Here is a 16,493-nt window from a genome sequence, read left to right on the forward strand (position 1 = left end):
TTTTGTAAAAAGCCTTTAGCAGTAGGACCTGGAAGACAACACTGAAGTTTTTCAAATATTGAGCTTGTTTTATAAAAGTAGGATGTTTTGCAGTTTGACTATGACTTCACCTTAAAAAAAGAAGATACTGGTGTTTAATTGGCTCCAGTACTTGACAGGAAAATACAATTGTTCCCGATGTCAAATTCCAGCGACTCCTACTATAAATGAGGGGTTGGGCACTTGTTTGGAGCAGTTTAACTCTGAAGATTATTTACCTTGCTCTCCGAAGAACACTTTAGGGCGAGATGAGCGCATCAGTGGCCGTGTATAGAAATATATACACTGAGGACCGCTTCAGACAGACGTATGGTACGGAAGACCGGTCTAGAGGGAGAGAGCGGCTCCGCGACAGACTGGCGCAGAGATGCAGCTGCTCTCAGGTGGACTGTCTTCACCTGCTCAAGAAGAGACTGCCCGTGTGCAGCTGGCTGCCAAAATACAAGCTCAAGAAATGGCTTTTAGGAGATATCATAGCGGGACTGACGGTGGGAATAGTACACATTCCCCAAGGTAAAAATAAACTTTAATTACTTAGTTGTTTTTAAGTTGTGGCAGGCTATGAAAGAGATAAAATAGTTCGAGAATATGAACAAGTTAGTTATGAAAAATCTGGTTGATGATTCACGTGATTATCTATAACAAAACGACATTAATCAGAAAAAAACTTTTTAAATAGAAAAATTTTAAACACTTGATACACTCCAAAAGTAGCCTATAAGTTGTTTATACAAAATAGGCTACGCTATATAATTAACTATAACGTAAATTATATACTTTTTAAACTACTTTTTAATGCTATGAACGTTTGTAATAACATTTGAATAAGAAAAATGTTATGAGCTGTTTCAAACCATGTTTTTTAAAATAAATAAATAACCTACCTAACCGTCAACTAAGAAGAGTTCAAATATTTTTAATATTACACGTTAGTATAGGCCTACACAACGTAATAATTACAAAAGGTGTTTTCTGTTGAAAAAATTACTATATATATATATATTTTGAAATATAAAATATTTTAGAAGAAATATCGTGACGTGTACTTAGGAGTAGCCTACTCCATTCGTCCTGATCAAAACATTTCATAAATAAAATAAAGAAATAAAATGTCTTTATTTACCCTAACTTTTTTGTCACATGACACCAAAATGGCGTCCATGTTCGTTCCGCGGTCAATTTGAATAACGTTAGATCGTTGACCGATTAAATGTGACCAGTCATAAGGGTCAGTTTGTTTAAAAATTAAGATTTATACATAATCTGAAAGCTGAATAAAGCTTTCCAGTGAAGTATGGTTTGTTGGGATAGGACAATATTTGGCCGAGATACAACTATTTGAAAATGTGGAATCTGAGGGTGCAAAAATCTAATTACTGAGAAAATCACCCTTAAAGTTGTCCAAATTTCTTAGCAATGCATATTGCTAATAATAATAAAAATAAAAAAAAGTTTTGATATATTTATGGTAGGAAATGTACAAAATATCTTCATGAAACATGATCTTTACTAATAAAATCAAATATTTACCCATACAATGTATTTTTGCCTATTGCTATAAATATACCCGTACTACTTATTACTGGTTTTGGGTCGCAAATAAATAAAATAATAATAATTCCGATATTGCTAACATTCATAATAGATATGATATTATAATATTCAGAAATTTAAATTTGACTGTATTTAAACATAGTAGATGAAATATGCATCATGTGTTTCACCCATATTCAAGACACCATAAATGATAAAACATACTGTTTGTTTTCTAGGAATGGCTTTTGCTTTGTTGACATCAGTGGCACCAGTCTATGGCCTTTACACATCCTTCTTCCCTGTAGTTCTCTATATGCTCTTCGGCACTGGTCATCACGTTTCTACAGGTAAAAGACTTTGATTTACCCCTGTTTAGCACTATGGAAAAACTGTGTTCTATTTAAAAAAAAGTTTACTCAAATTTCCCTGTTGAAAGAACCCCAGCATATGCTGGTTATGTATGTTTTGAAGCATGGTAGCTGGTTTAAGCTGGTTATGAGCTGGACCTGAGCAGGAGCTAGTTACTTATGACCATACTTAAGCCAGCTCATAACCAGTTTATAATCATTTTAAACCAGCTGCCATGCTTTAAAACATAACAAGCTGTTTTTTTAAAAGGGTTGGAGTACACCTATTACATTTTGGATACCAATATTACTAAAAGTGCTTTAGTGTTTACAATGTTGTTCATCTGCAACCATTTAACCAGTGTCAGTCATGTTTTACCAAGAAAATTAAATACCATTTGCAGGTACCTTTGCTGTGTTGAGTTTGATGACTGGTTCAGTGGTGGAGCAACTAGTTCCCATCCCGCTTGCTCTGAACTCCAGTAGCCCAGAGGCTGCAGAGTTTGAGGCCCAGAGAATTGGGGTGGCATCAGCTGTAGCATTTCTCTCAGGCATAATGATGGTAAGACAAATCGAAACACAACACAATTTGTTATCTGATGAAATCTTGGACTACAGAAAAATCTGATAGCATATTGTTTTTTTCGTCCCAGCTCTGCATGTGTGGCCTCCAGTTGGGTTTCCTTTCCACATACCTCTCAGAACCAATTGTTAAGGCGTTCACAAGTGCAGCCGCCTTCCACGTGACTGTCTCACAACTGCAAAGCATGTTGGGATTACGGCTACCCCGATATGCTGGTGCCTTCTCTCTTTTTAAGGTCAGAAATGGTGTAACACAGAATGTTTATTTTACTTCTGGTTATTAGTGTAATAATTCTAGTTACAACTACTGTAGACTCTGGCATCAGTGATGGAGAATGTACCCAATACTAATTTGGCCGAGCTGGTGATCTCACTGCTCTGCCTGGCTGTTCTGGTGCCAGTGAAAGAGGTCAACTCGCGCTTTCGGGAGCGTCTGCGCACTCCAATTCCCGTGGAGATCATTACTGTGAGTTTGCCCTCCACAACAGATCTTTAGAGCAGTGGAACAGTAAAACATTTGCTCACCTTTGTGCTTATTTCCCTTCCAATTTCTGTGATGCTATGTGAATCGCAGACATAAATAAGCAAATGAACTTTTGTACAAATATTTGCCATTCACCAGACAACTAGTCCAGTATAATGAGTGTTTCATCATCAACTGTGGTCTGCATTGTGAAAAATTATCTTGTATTCTCTTGTGGCTCTTGCAGGTAATAATTGCAACAGGAATTACATATGCCTTTTCTCTGGATTCCAAATATGACATACAGATTGTAGGACATATTCCAGCAGGGTAATATATCATTTAAAATATCATTCTAAAAAATGTTTTTGCAAGGATTCTTACCATGGGCTGCATTTATTTGATCAAAAATACAGTTAAATATTGTTAAATATTATTATAGTTTAAAATGTTTTCTATTTCAATATATTTTAATGTAATTAATTCTTGAGATGGCAAAGCTGAGTTTTCAGCAGTCATTTCTCCAGTCTGCAGAAATCATTCTAATATGCTCACTGTAAAAAGTTTGCTGTAAATTTTACAGTAACTTACTGGCAGCTGGATGCCAGTAAGTTACTGTAAAAATGTTTACAGTATTAATACTGTAAGTGCATTTACAGTACTAAAAGGTCTTTACTGTAATTTCATTTACAGTATTTTTACTGTAATTTCATTTAAAGTATTTTTACTGTAATTTCATTTACAGTATTTTTACTGTAATTTCATTTACAGTGTTTTTACTGTATCTTCAATTACAGTATTTTTACTGTATTTTCAATTACAGTATCAGTACTATAGAGTTTATTTTCATTTATTTTAAACATTTTTTACCTGTAAAAACAATCCAATTAACCTACAGCACTGTAATTCAAGATTTTTACCACCCCAACCCCATAAAAATCACAATAACTCATAAGCATTAGTTCTGATAATATTCTTTTTAATTGTTGAACATTTTCTTTTTAAAAGTACAGAGACTTTGTATCATGGCAAACATACACATACTGAAAAGCAAAAATAAGTAAGTACACTACCAGTCATAAGTTTTTGAACACTAAGATTTTTTTAAAGTATTCTCTTCTGCTTACCAAGCCTGCATTAATTTGATCCAAATTTAATTTATTCCTTTGATCAAAGCTGAATTTTCAGCATCATTACTCGTCTTCAGTATCACATGATCCTTCAGAAATCATTCTAGTATGCTGATAAACATTATTTAATTTTTAGATTTTTCAGGATTCTTTGATGAATAGAAAGATATTATTTAGCAAGGATGATTTAAATTGATCAAAAGTGATAATAAAGACATTCATAATGTTACAAACTATTTCTGTTTCAGATAAATGCTGTTTATCTGAACTTTCTATTCATCAAAGAAACCTGAAAAAAAATGTACTCCACTGTTTTTAGCATTATAATAATTTCAGCAACATCATAATAATAGTTTTTGAGCAGACAATCAAATTATTAGAATGATTTCTGAAGGATCATGTGACTGCAGTAATGATGTTAAAAATTAAGGTTTGATCACAGCAATAAATTACATTTTAAAATATATTCAAAAAGAAAACAGTTATTTTAAATAATAAAAATGGTTCAAAAGTGTATTGTTTTTGCTGTACTTTGGACCAAATGAATGCAGGCTTAGTGAGCAGAAGAGACCTTCTTTAAAAACATTTAAAATCTTACTGTTCAAAAGCTTTGTCTGGTAGTGTAAATAAAATAAAATCATACAGTAAAAATGTGTTTGTGTTGTGTTAAATTTTAGTAGTTTTGAGTCAAAGTTGACAAGCTCTCTGATGAGAAACGGCAGAATGGGATTCAGGCTGATGCTTGTTGTTTGCACCCTCTTTCCAGAAGTCCATCTGATCTGTGACTGTCAATGCATTTGCTGCCACAAAGGTTGACTGTCTGAACAAACCTGCAAGCACAAGAAAAACAGTGTTTAAAGAATTTGCCTCAACTGTCAAACTTGGTGCTGTATGCATTTAAAAAAAAATAATGATATACTACATACGAACGCAGTAGTAAGAAAAAAAACTGAAGAAACTTTTTCTTGAAATTTTTTATAAAGAATTTTATGAATGGGTCAGTAAGTCACTGATTCTAGGTGTTTAAAAAAGGTAAATTCATTCAGTAATGAAACACTGCTGTGTGCAGAGATGCACAACATGGCTTTGTTAAGAACCGTTTTTACTAAATGGAGCAAAAAGACAATATTTTCTTCTTGATTTAAATCACTTAATATTACATTCTTGTTTATTGAATTTTGTTGCCCTGACACTTAGTAAAGTCTGCCACAGACCATGCTAAATGCTAACCAATCTGTTCATATAAACATTCTAAACAGGTGTGTGTTTCCTAGAAAGTCTGTGCATATAATAGGCCTACTATGATTAAAAATCTATATTTGTTGTTTTACAGTAACAATAATCTAAATTGACAGACAGTAAGATTGCTATTATGAATTTAAAGGTTACAGTAAGTTAAAGATACCTGAAGCAGCTGCATTTTGCTGTTTAAATGCTGGTTTAATAGAAATAATTTTAATGCGCATGCAAACTCAATCTTGATGGTAATAAAAACATTCCCAGGAAATAAATGCCTTACAAATGTGTACTTTAAATACAATATAACTTGCTTAGGATAAAAGCATCTGAAAAATGCATGAATGTAAATGCAATGTAAAACAAAATATGTTTTAGGTTACCTTATTCTGCATGTCTGTAAAATGGACAGCTGGCTGTATGATGATTCTGCCCCTGATGGTCAGCATCCAGTAAGTGCTTGGAGAAATCTCCTGTAACAGACAGTGTCACAACACCCTTTTAGTGTTACTATAGTTTATGATCAGAAAAGACAACTACTGTACAGTAATAAAATTTACATTTTTAATAAAATAAACATTTATAATATTTATTAGCAAAACTTGCTATATTAATATATTGCTAGCTCGTTACTCTCTTTAAAAAGTTAACCTGTTCTGCAAGTCAGTGGAGAACAGCAGCCTGTGACTAATTTGGCTAATTTAGTAACGTTAACATTAACTTAGTTAAATTGATGAAAGGGGAAGCTCACCTGTTGTTTGCACCGCGACGACGGCAATCACCAGAAAAGACTCTAATACACCTCCGATGCAGACGACATGACCACGAGAACACAAACTTGAAAATAAAACACAAAAGATGCAGTTAACCGCGGTGTTCAGTTTTACCTCAGTGTCTCATGTTAGCGCGCTGTTTATGTCACGTCTGTCACTGAAGGGACCGTCTATAAAGTTACATACGACATTCATACACACATTTCTTACTTAAACATCATTTGAAGAGAATTACCTTGCTAGCTATAAAGAGGCAGTGTTTAAAAGATATTATGCTGCTCTGTGACTAACGTTAAGTTTGTCAACTTCGGCTTACTGACATTATTAACTTACCAGTTCATGTTATCGTCGATACTATGGCAGTCATTCACAGAAGAAGATCCAAAATACACCTCCGCGCTCCGACGTTACAGACGACATCCAGACCAGAAACTTGAAAATAACAAACAAAAGAAGGGCTTGAAAATACAGTTTAAAATCTCCACAGAAACAGTGGTGTTGCTTAACGCACTTTACCTCAGTATTTCACCTCAGTTTGCTGTTAAGCTTGAGTAAGTGCTCGTCAGACGAACTAACTTGCATTAAAGGGCAGCCGAATATACAAACGTGTTTCTCAGTTTAAATAAAGTTTATTTCGACTAATATAGGTCACCTTAATTTACTCACCAGTCCATGTTTTCACCGTTATGGCGGCGCCCCGGCCGTCAGTCAGAAAAAAAAGGCTACCGACATGAAAAACACGATGAATATTGTTAGTTTGCTGTTAACAAGTGAAAACAATTTAAAATTGTTCAGTTTTTCATAAAACAGAAATAATATACTAACCTTTTTGTCGAGTTATTGATGCAACATTTCTCTTTTGTCCTTTTTACCGCCACTTCCTCTCAACAGGAGAAAAAAAAAATCTCCCTTGCCATTGGTCAATTTTTCGCGGGCAAGTTCACTACTGTAAACGGATTTACAGTAGTGGAGAATTACAGTAGTGATCATATATTTTCCCATAATCCTTTGCAGTTTACAGTAAAATACTGTATATACATTTTACAGTATCTTACTGTAGATATTACAGTAAAATACTGTTCAAATTACAAAAATCGGTTACAGTGCTGATTTGGTGCTCAAGTCTTATTATGGTTTCACTTTATTTTACAGTATGTTTACTTTCATGTACTTACAGGGTACTTACTTAAGACAGGTCTGGTAATATAAGGTAACTACATGGGGTAGGGTTAGGTTTTGGGGTACACTCTTGAAAATAAAGGTGCTTTAAAAGGTTCTTCACAGCGATGCCATAGAAGAACCATTCAGTCAAAGGTTCTTTAAAGAATCATGTATTTCTTACCTTTTTATAATCTGAAGAACCTTCTTTCACCACAAAGAACCTTTTGTGAAACATCTTCAGATGTTAAAGGTTCTTTATGGAACCGTTTAGACAAAAAAGGTTCTTTTATGGCATTATGAAGCACCTTTATTTTTAAGAGTGTAGGTTTAGGGTTATTACATAGCTGTAGTAATTACTATAATATGAGGAACAGGACTGTTAAATAAAGTGTTACCTTTATTATTATCAATGTTATAAACAGTTATGGCATTTAATATTTTTGTGGAAACCTCAGAGCATTTTTTCAGGATTCATTGGTGATTATAAAGTTTAAAAGAACATGTTTGTAACAATGCAAAAGTCACATTCTTACTGTGACTTTTGATCAATAAATGCATATATTTAAGTAGATAAAACCTGCATTTTAAATATACATGCTGCAGTTAGACTATAATTTGAGGCCAAATATTTACTACTTTTCAGCTTCCCCGAGCCACGGCTGCCTGCATTGGAGACTGTTCCAGAAATTGCCGGTGACACAGTTGCTATCACTCTGGTTGCCTATGCTGTTTCTGTATCTCTAGCCATGATTTATGCTGATAAGCATGGATACTCCATTGATCCAAATCAGGTAGATACTATATTAATAATTTGACAGGTTTTGAAAAGTTTTCACGGGTTTGATTGGTGCAGCATAGATTTGAAAATATCATTTTTGTTGTAGGAGCTTCTAGCACACGGGATCTCCAACACGGTGTCATCTCTCTTCACATGTTTCCCCAATTCAGCTACACTGGCCACTACAAACATACTGGAGAGTGCTGGAGGTCACACACAGGTACTGGTTTGTTAGAGATCACCTCTACTGTTTCATCTCTTACTGCAGTATGTAAAAGTGTTGACAAGTTGACAATTTTCTCTACAGGTTTGTCAAACATAAATACAATAAAACCCTTCCTCTGTATTTCAACAGCTCGCAGGGCTGTTTACAAGTGTGGTTGTTCTTATTGTACTTCTGCTGATAGGACCTCTATTTTACTTTTTACCCAAGGTAAGACACATTTGCAATGAATTTAACATCAAACGTGATATGTTTCAGAGTGAAAAAATATTTTCTTAAGAGTATTATTTTGTAAGTCACTTTGAATAAAAGCATCTGCTATATGCACCAAATTATATGGACCACAAAACCAGTCTTAAATAGTATGGGTATATTTGTAGCAATAGCCAAAGATGCATTATATGGGTCAAAATTATCAATGTCAAACATATAGGATATTAAGTAAAGATCATGTTCCATGAAGGTATTTTGTGAATTTCCTACCGTAAATATATCAAAACTTAATTTTTGATTAGTAATGTGCATTGCTAAGAACTTCATTTGAACAACTTTAAAGGCGATTTTCTCAATATTTTGATTTTTTTGCACCTTTAGATTGCTGATTTTTCAAATAGTTGTATCTTTGCCAAATATCGTCCTATCCTAACAAACCATGCATCAAAAGCTTACTTATTCAGCGTTCAGATTATGTATAAATCCCAATTTTAAAATATTGACCCTTATTAGTGGTTTTGTGGTCCAGGGTTGCATACTGACTTATGGGTCATGGACATTTGGTAACAAAACAAATATTTTTATTTGTAATTTTGGATTTAATGCTCTCTTTAACCTTTATCATTACTGTCTCTCTTCTCTCTCTCCATCCAGGCAGTGCTTGCTTGTATAAATGTGACCAGCCTGAGACAGATGTTCCTGCTGTTTCAAGATCTCCCAGATCTTTGGCGAATTAGCAAAATTGATTTTGTATGTTTTTACCGCCTCTCATTCTCAAATAACAGCTAAATATTTTTAATTTCTGAATTACTTTTGAGTCTAGCTGATTGATTTCAATTCTTGTTACGTATGTTGGAGCAGATGGTGTGGCTTGTGACCTGGCTGTCGGTAGTTGTGCTAAATGTAGACCTGGGCCTGGCCATTGGGGTGGTCTTCTCCATGATGACAGTTATCTGTCGCACACAGAGGTATCATTATGACATTATATGCTTGTTTTGTCACAAATCTATTACTTTATAATACTATAGCACTTTCAATTATGACTATTTGGGCTTTCATATAGTAACTTTTTGAGTTATTTGGTATAAATTAGAAGAGGGTTTACTGATTTCAGGGTCATGACCCCAACTAGGAATCACTAGTTCTACCGTAAAGGTCACCAAACATAATTTATTATGAGTTCACCCTAATCTGTGCTATACACATGAATGAGTGAAAAATCTTCTGTTAGAAAAGAAAATATAATAGATTTAAACCAGAATGAATTCAGCTCTATACCTGTTCTTAGCAATGCCATGCAACATATTGGAAGTAAACAATGATTTTTGTATATAAAAAGCATTAAAATGACTCTAAAGAAATGCGTGCACAGGTTTCCCATTAAAACTAAAACTGTCTGTGTATTTAGAGTACTTCTGTATAAATCTAATTAAATGTACGCTTGGATTTAAGAATGGTTGTAAAACATATAACATGTAAAAAAAAAAAAAAAAGGATCCTCTGGGAGAAAAATTGGGAACCATTGAATTAGAGTAAGTGTATCATTCTAGCTGTATAGAGATAATGATATTATCAATCCAACTAGAGCAGCCCCAGTGAAACGAGGTATTGAGTACATAATGTAATTGAGATTGAAACTACCTAATTAGATTTGTGTATTTATCTGCTTTAATAATCATGTTTACTACATCCTTTAATTATGCATTCCAAAGCTCAGGGGCTGTATAAAAACAGCGAACCAGTATCCCTTACAGACCCCTGTGTTCCAAAACAACCTTCCTCTCCTGGCGGATATGAAATGCACATTTAAGGAAAGGGGAGATAAAGTTGAGACAAAAAGATGTCCCTGAACTCATAGTAAACTTTCTGTTTTCAGGGCCAGCTGCTCTGTTTTAGGAAGAGCCGCCAACACAGAGATTTATAGATCCATCAACAACCATAATAAAGTGAGTCAACAGTCACCGTATTAAGTTTCTTTTCTTATTACCACACGTAATGCAATTTACTATGATTAGAATTGGGCCATGTGCTTTTGGAAATTAAATCATTTAACTGTTGCTGCATTTGTCTTAATCACATCTGTGTTGTGTAACTGCCAATGTGGTTTACTTTCTGTATTGTAGTGCTATGAAGTCCCAGGTGTAAAGATCCTGACCTACAATGGGCCCATCTACTACGGGAACCGCAGCTTTTTTAAGGCTGATATGGCTCAGCTTCTGGGCCTCACCCCTGAGAGGATACGCAGCCGAGAGAAAGTCCTGAAGGCCATAGAGAAGAGAGAGAGAGAGGCCATTAGCTCTGTAGTAAGATGACCAGTCCATCCATTAATTGTTTTCTTTTCTGTTATTGGGTTACTTACCCTAAAAATGTCCACTGGCATATATTGAATAATAAAGATAATCTCAGATTAGTTAAAAAAAAAAAAAAAAAAAAACTAGTTCTGAATAATTCATAAGGCAAGGCATACTAACATATTAACATAACTATAAATAATAAGTTTAAGGGTTTTATTTTGGGGGCATTTAAGTGGTTTTAAAATCTAATGGCTTTTTTCTTTGTATCCTGCTAAAAACAGCTAAACTGGTTGGCTGGATTTAGCTGGTCATAGCTGGTCAGTAGGCTGGTTTTAGATGGGTTTTGGCCACTTCTTTAGCTGGTCACGCTGGTAGAACAACCAGCTGGCCAACCAGCTAAAACCAGCTTGGCCAGGCTGGGAGAACAATTTGACCAGTTTAGCCAGGTTGGGGGACCAGATAAAACCAGCTACTTCCATCTTAAACCAGCTAAGACTAGCTAACCAACTTAGGCTTGTTTTAGCTGGTTAATAACCCCTGATAGGCAATTGTCTTCTAACAGCAACAACAAAACATTATGTAAAGAAAACATCTGATTGGATAACTGTATTGTTTTTCAAGGAACAAGGAGTTACAGACAGTTCATTTTCTTCAAAGAATGACTTGTTCAGATCAGGTACATTCCTACTTGTTCAAGTAATATTAAAAATCATATTAAAGAGTATTTTATTTTAGATGTTTCACACCCTTTATTTTTTGTTTACTGCAGAGATGGCTGAGGGTGAAGTCCAGGCTGTGCTGATAGACTGCAGCAGTGTCATTTTCGTGGATGTTGCTGGAGCTCGGTTATTCACACAGGTGAGCCTGACCAACGCCCATCAACACTGTCATTCAAAAAACTTCCCTGGCTCAATTTTTTGATTTTGATTTTTTTTTTTCTGAGGAAAGATAGACATGTACAGTAATGAATGCCAAAATATTAAATGTCCTGGATGATTATTTACTGAATAATCCACTATTGTGTAGAGGGAGGTCAACTTGTGGGTGGGGGTTAAAAGTTGGTAGCATCATGTTATTTTCACACAGAGATTCTGGACATGGAGCCTCATATCTCTAGGACTGAATGATGTAGGGCCTTGATTCCAAATTAAGATTCCAAAAGAAAAGCTTTTTAACAACTGGAATCTAAAATCATATTGCAATATCTTTAATACTTCTTGAGTTACAGGCACACAAACTTTAGAAAAATATTTATGGCACTCAGGCATGTTCAATGCAGTTGTCTTGACAGAAAGAAATATGATACATTTCTAGTTTCAACATTATTTGTTCTTCAAACATTCTGCTTTAAAAGAAAAGTATCATCATATTTTTGCAAACTGACCCACGTTTGTTTTTTAACCACTGAAAATGTGTACATTTTAACAATTCACTCCTGGAGCCATATTAAAATTTCAATATCTCTAGAACCGAATCTCATTAAAATTAAAGATGCCAAAAAGAAAGACCCAATATCTAAAAGGGAATTAGGATATCTTTAACTTACCTTTAACAATATTTTCAAACTTTGGAAAGTGCTGTTTCCCCATTTTTGAAGGATCACCATTGGTACATAATGCAACAGAGATTGCTAAAGTCAACAGATTTTTCTAACAGATCTACAAATCTCTGAGTAAAAATAACATTATGATGCTGCCATCTTTCTGTCATTTTACATTCACTTTGTGAAAGTGATTCAGGTGACCCCCCTCTACAAAATAGTGGATTACTCAGTAAATATGTATCCATGGCATTTAATATTTGAATTCATTATTATATATGTCTATCTTTCTTCAAAAAATATTACCAAAATTAAATATTTGAGCCAGGGACCTCTGGTTGAGTTGACACGGAATAACCCATATACTTACGGTACTTATATCCTGCCACAGATGTGCATGGAGTGCCAGAAGATAGGGGTACGGATATACCTGGCTAACTGCAATGGTGAGTTTTCACATATATACATACTTAGACAAACCTTTCAAACAATTTCCTGAGGGTAATGTTTTCTCTCTCCTGTAGAGAGTGTACTGAAGATTCTTACATCCAGTGGGCTGATGAACTACATGAATCCTCAGCATATTTTTGTTACAGTTCATGATGCAGTGGTCTACATACAGCAGCAGCGGGTAGGATGAAAAAAGCTTCTTCATATATGTGATTTTATATCTCAACCAAAGCGTTTCCATTTAAAATTTCATCATTTTGTCTGACAGGAGAAACCTCCTGAGAACAACACAACAGTATGGGTGTGATTGATCTGAGAGAAATATTGTAAGACTGAGACTCAAAACAGGACCTGAAGAACCAGTGGGTGACTTCACGTGTGTCAGAGAATGACTTAAAGTCATTCCACCATTTATTTCGACTCAACATGCTGTGATGAGTTTGTCAGGATTATCTATGGTTTTCTAACAGTATGCAGCTGTAGTGGCTGTTGTGTTCACTACATGCTAAAGGCCTGTTCACACCAAGATAAGTATTTATAACTGAATTCCCATAAACATTTTAATTTGGATGAACGACTAGTAATGTGTGACCAGCACAAACATTTTCATGTTATCAATGCAATGTTTTTTTTATGGAGAGGTGTTCTAATCTCTTTTCCATTGCACTGGTAAATAAACTTGGTAAACCAATTAGATTCATGCTTTTGGTCACTTGCCCAAAGCTGCTGTTGTTACATAAGACTAGAGTTGGTGGCACTTACAGATTAAAGTCTGATCGACAGCTAATAGCTTCTTTGTCTCTGTACTCTTATATTTGGTAATGGTTAATAAACACCATAGGTTATTAAAAGTCAAACACAATATACAGTTTGACTTATTTTCTTTGCTATGACACAAATAGAAAACACAGCGCTTTGTGTATTGGAATAACTGGTGTTTTTTCAGCTTTTATAAATGCCATCTCAGACAGTGAAACTGCATTTTTATTCAGCCTCTTTGTGTTTTTTTGCATTGGTTTGAATAGAAATCGGACATTCATGTTGGTGTGAACCGGGCCTTAACATGCACAAATATGATTAACAGCAGTGTTAATGATATTTCTAGTCCTGCAAACTTCATGTGCAGGCAAAAAAAGTTAAAATATGGTTATTTTATTGATTATGTATGTCTGAATCTTTTCAATTTAGCAAGTGGCAAAATGTTTTTTTGTTTTTTTTTATGAAAATGGATGTTCTGATCTTAAACTGTTGCCATCTTTTACTTTTAGAGTATACATAAATGCTGTACATGTTACTAAAATGTCCTTCCATAAGCTATATATATTATTTATGCAATATTCATATTTTTGTCAAACTAATTGGTAATCATAACATGGTAAAAGATTACCAAGAGACCAAACCAAGAAATAATTGTCTTTGATTTATTTTGCAATAAACGTTTTCTCTTTCACTGGACAATTCGTTTTTCTTTTTAATATCATTTAAAGAGCAAATTATATAAATAAAACATTTATTTTACTATATCCTGCTTCCCTCTGTTTAACCAGATCAAAGTTTGGTGATTGTATAGCCTAGCCTCTTTTAATTTGTAGACTTAAAGGCTTAGTTAACTCAAAAATGAAAATCCTGTCATTAATTATTCACCCTCTTGTTGTTCCAAAACCGTAAGACCTTCGTTCATCTTCGGAAATTAGGATATTTTTGATTAAACTTTCTGACCCTGAATAGACAGCAAGGCTACCACGGTCAAGGCACAGAGACGTAGTGGACATCGTTAAAATAGTCCATGTGACATAAGTGGTTCAACCTTAATTTTATGAAGCGACGAGAATACTTTTTGTGCACAAAGTAAACAAAATTATCGACTTCATTCAAGGATTTCTCCTCTTCCGGGTCAGTCCGCCGCCATTTACGAGTCTTGGACGAGTTTGGAAGGACACGAGGGTGAGTAAATAATGACAGAATTTTCATTTTTAGGCAAACTAACCCTTTAAAGTTTTTAAATTTCACATTACAAGTGAATTAGCTATTACTGACTAGCTTATTAGGCCTATAACCTGTTAGTACCTTGACCTAATAGAAAATACTGTTCAAACGCAAAGACTCAAGATTTTCAAAACATTTTTCTGTTTAATGTTTGATGTCTGCATTTTCCTGGGTATTTCAAAGACCACTCTCAGGAGAACGCCAGTTTTCTCTTTAAAGCTCAAGAAATAGCCTACTAATTGGCTGAATGGAAATCATCCCACATTACTGTCTGGTGCACAGAACTGCCCAGCTGACACTGCTGGCATCTCTCAACCACACTAGATGTTGGTGTTACACAAAAGACTTCAAATAGTAATTGTTTTCAAATTATGATATGATCCGAGTCCGAAGTTGGTTTTATATTTGCCTTATGAAGACATCTTATATAGGGAGGCCAAACCAGTGCATTGAAATTGTAAAGGGTATTATCATTGTGACTCTATTAATCGGTTATATACTGAATAAACACATTGCAGAATGATCATAATGTGATTCGACAGAAAAAAAATAAAAAAATAATATGAGAGAGTCTGGGGAAAGCTGTCACAAGGACAAACATTTATTTTTTTCTGGCCCTTATTGCACTGTATGATATTATTCAATAAAAAATACTTCCAAAAATAAAACTTCGTTGAGAAATATCAATAAGGGATAGAAAAAAAAGTGCCCGCTATAAAAAAAGTTCCTGTCAACTTAGTGGACATTCTGATGAGCTGCCGCCATCTTGTGGCTTGAATAGGAAATTGCCATATTTAATATTGCCAAAATAATATTTTCAGCCGCAATTTTTTTTTAGCTAATATGGTACATGATGATGCAATTTGTTAATAAAGAGATAAAATAGAATAATCTGTTATTTTATCCGGCATAGCAGGCTATATAAAAAAAAAACAAGTGTCCACAAATCCATCATTAATACATATGCACAAAATACTTTGGTATTCAGCATAATGTCACAGAACACTATTTTCCAGAGACACAAAATTGATTCGACCTCCAAACAGCTTTTTAATTTTCTAGTTCATGTCCACAATTCATGTTTATGCTTTCTGTCTTTGTTTTTTAAAGTCTCTTTAGGAATGTCTACCGTAGAAGTGCTTCACAGAAGTTTTAACATTCCACGTTTAGTCACTGGTAACACATTTAAAATGATTCTTTAGATAGTAAAGATCGTATTCATTCATAGTCTCTTCAGTGGAAGCATAACGGAACTTGGAATAGACTTTGTCGGTTTCCGACTGTCCCCATGGCAACATCGCCTTGATCTTCGACGCATGACTGATAATAATATCATCACAGGAGCCCACATGGAGGGAGCCGAGCCCATCAATAAAAAATCCTAAAGAAGAACCAAAAACGTCATAGTAACGCACACACAAGTGTCAAATACACACATAATATACTTTGCATTAGGCCTCTTACCTAAATGGCCACTCCGAGCCAGACGTGGGTCAAAGCCCACCTGTCGTATCTTTTCTGTGCGAGCCATGAAGAAATTAATGACGGCATCTGCAACCACACAATTGGGAAATCCCTCGATAACGTGGTGGAATCCCGTCCTTATGTGTAAGCAATCCCCCTCTTCATCACCTGCGTCTGTGGAGACGGTGTGTCGATAGGTGGCAGTGTATCCCGTCACTTCTCTCACAGCTCCCCCCACCTCACGGTGCAAACAAACACAGGAAACAGTTTGTCATCTG

General features: G+C 34.8%; 2 protein-coding genes across 2 annotated transcripts in view; one reads left to right on the top strand and one right to left on the bottom strand.

Moving 5' to 3' along the window:
• Nucleotides 1-254: 254 nt before the first annotated feature.
• Nucleotides 255-14,327, top strand: slc26a10 (solute carrier family 26 member 10). The gene is made up of 18 exons (XM_073823282.1): nt 255-552; nt 1,812-1,922; nt 2,327-2,484; nt 2,576-2,740; nt 2,818-2,970; nt 3,215-3,297; nt 7,911-8,058; nt 8,152-8,265; nt 8,401-8,478; nt 9,136-9,231; nt 9,343-9,449; nt 10,358-10,427; nt 10,605-10,784; nt 11,397-11,451; nt 11,545-11,633; nt 12,707-12,761; nt 12,840-12,946; nt 13,034-14,327. Exons 1-18 carry the CDS (start codon nt 288-290, stop codon nt 13,070-13,072), a joined length of 2,073 nt encoding a protein of 690 aa, XP_073679383.1. The 5' UTR covers nt 255-287; the 3' UTR covers nt 13,073-14,327.
• A 623-nt stretch (nt 14,328-14,950) lies between these two features.
• The window catches only part of b4galnt1a (beta-1,4-N-acetyl-galactosaminyl transferase 1a), a 38,044-nt gene continuing 36,501 nt past the window's right edge, over nt 14,951-16,493 (bottom strand). Inside the window, exons 10-11 of the mRNA XM_073823218.1 lie at nt 16,216-16,453; nt 14,951-16,132 (exon numbers count right to left, since the gene is read on the bottom strand). Coding sequence (XP_073679319.1) covers nt 15,918-16,132; nt 16,216-16,453 — 453 coding nt within the window. The 3' untranslated portion in view covers nt 14,951-15,917. The remainder of the gene's footprint in view (nt 16,133-16,215; nt 16,454-16,493) is intronic.

The sequence above is a fragment of the Garra rufa genome, chromosome 18 (genome assembly GCF_049309525.1).
Source record: "Garra rufa chromosome 18, GarRuf1.0, whole genome shotgun sequence".
In the NCBI taxonomy this organism is placed as follows: domain Eukaryota; kingdom Metazoa; phylum Chordata; class Actinopteri; order Cypriniformes; family Cyprinidae; genus Garra; species Garra rufa.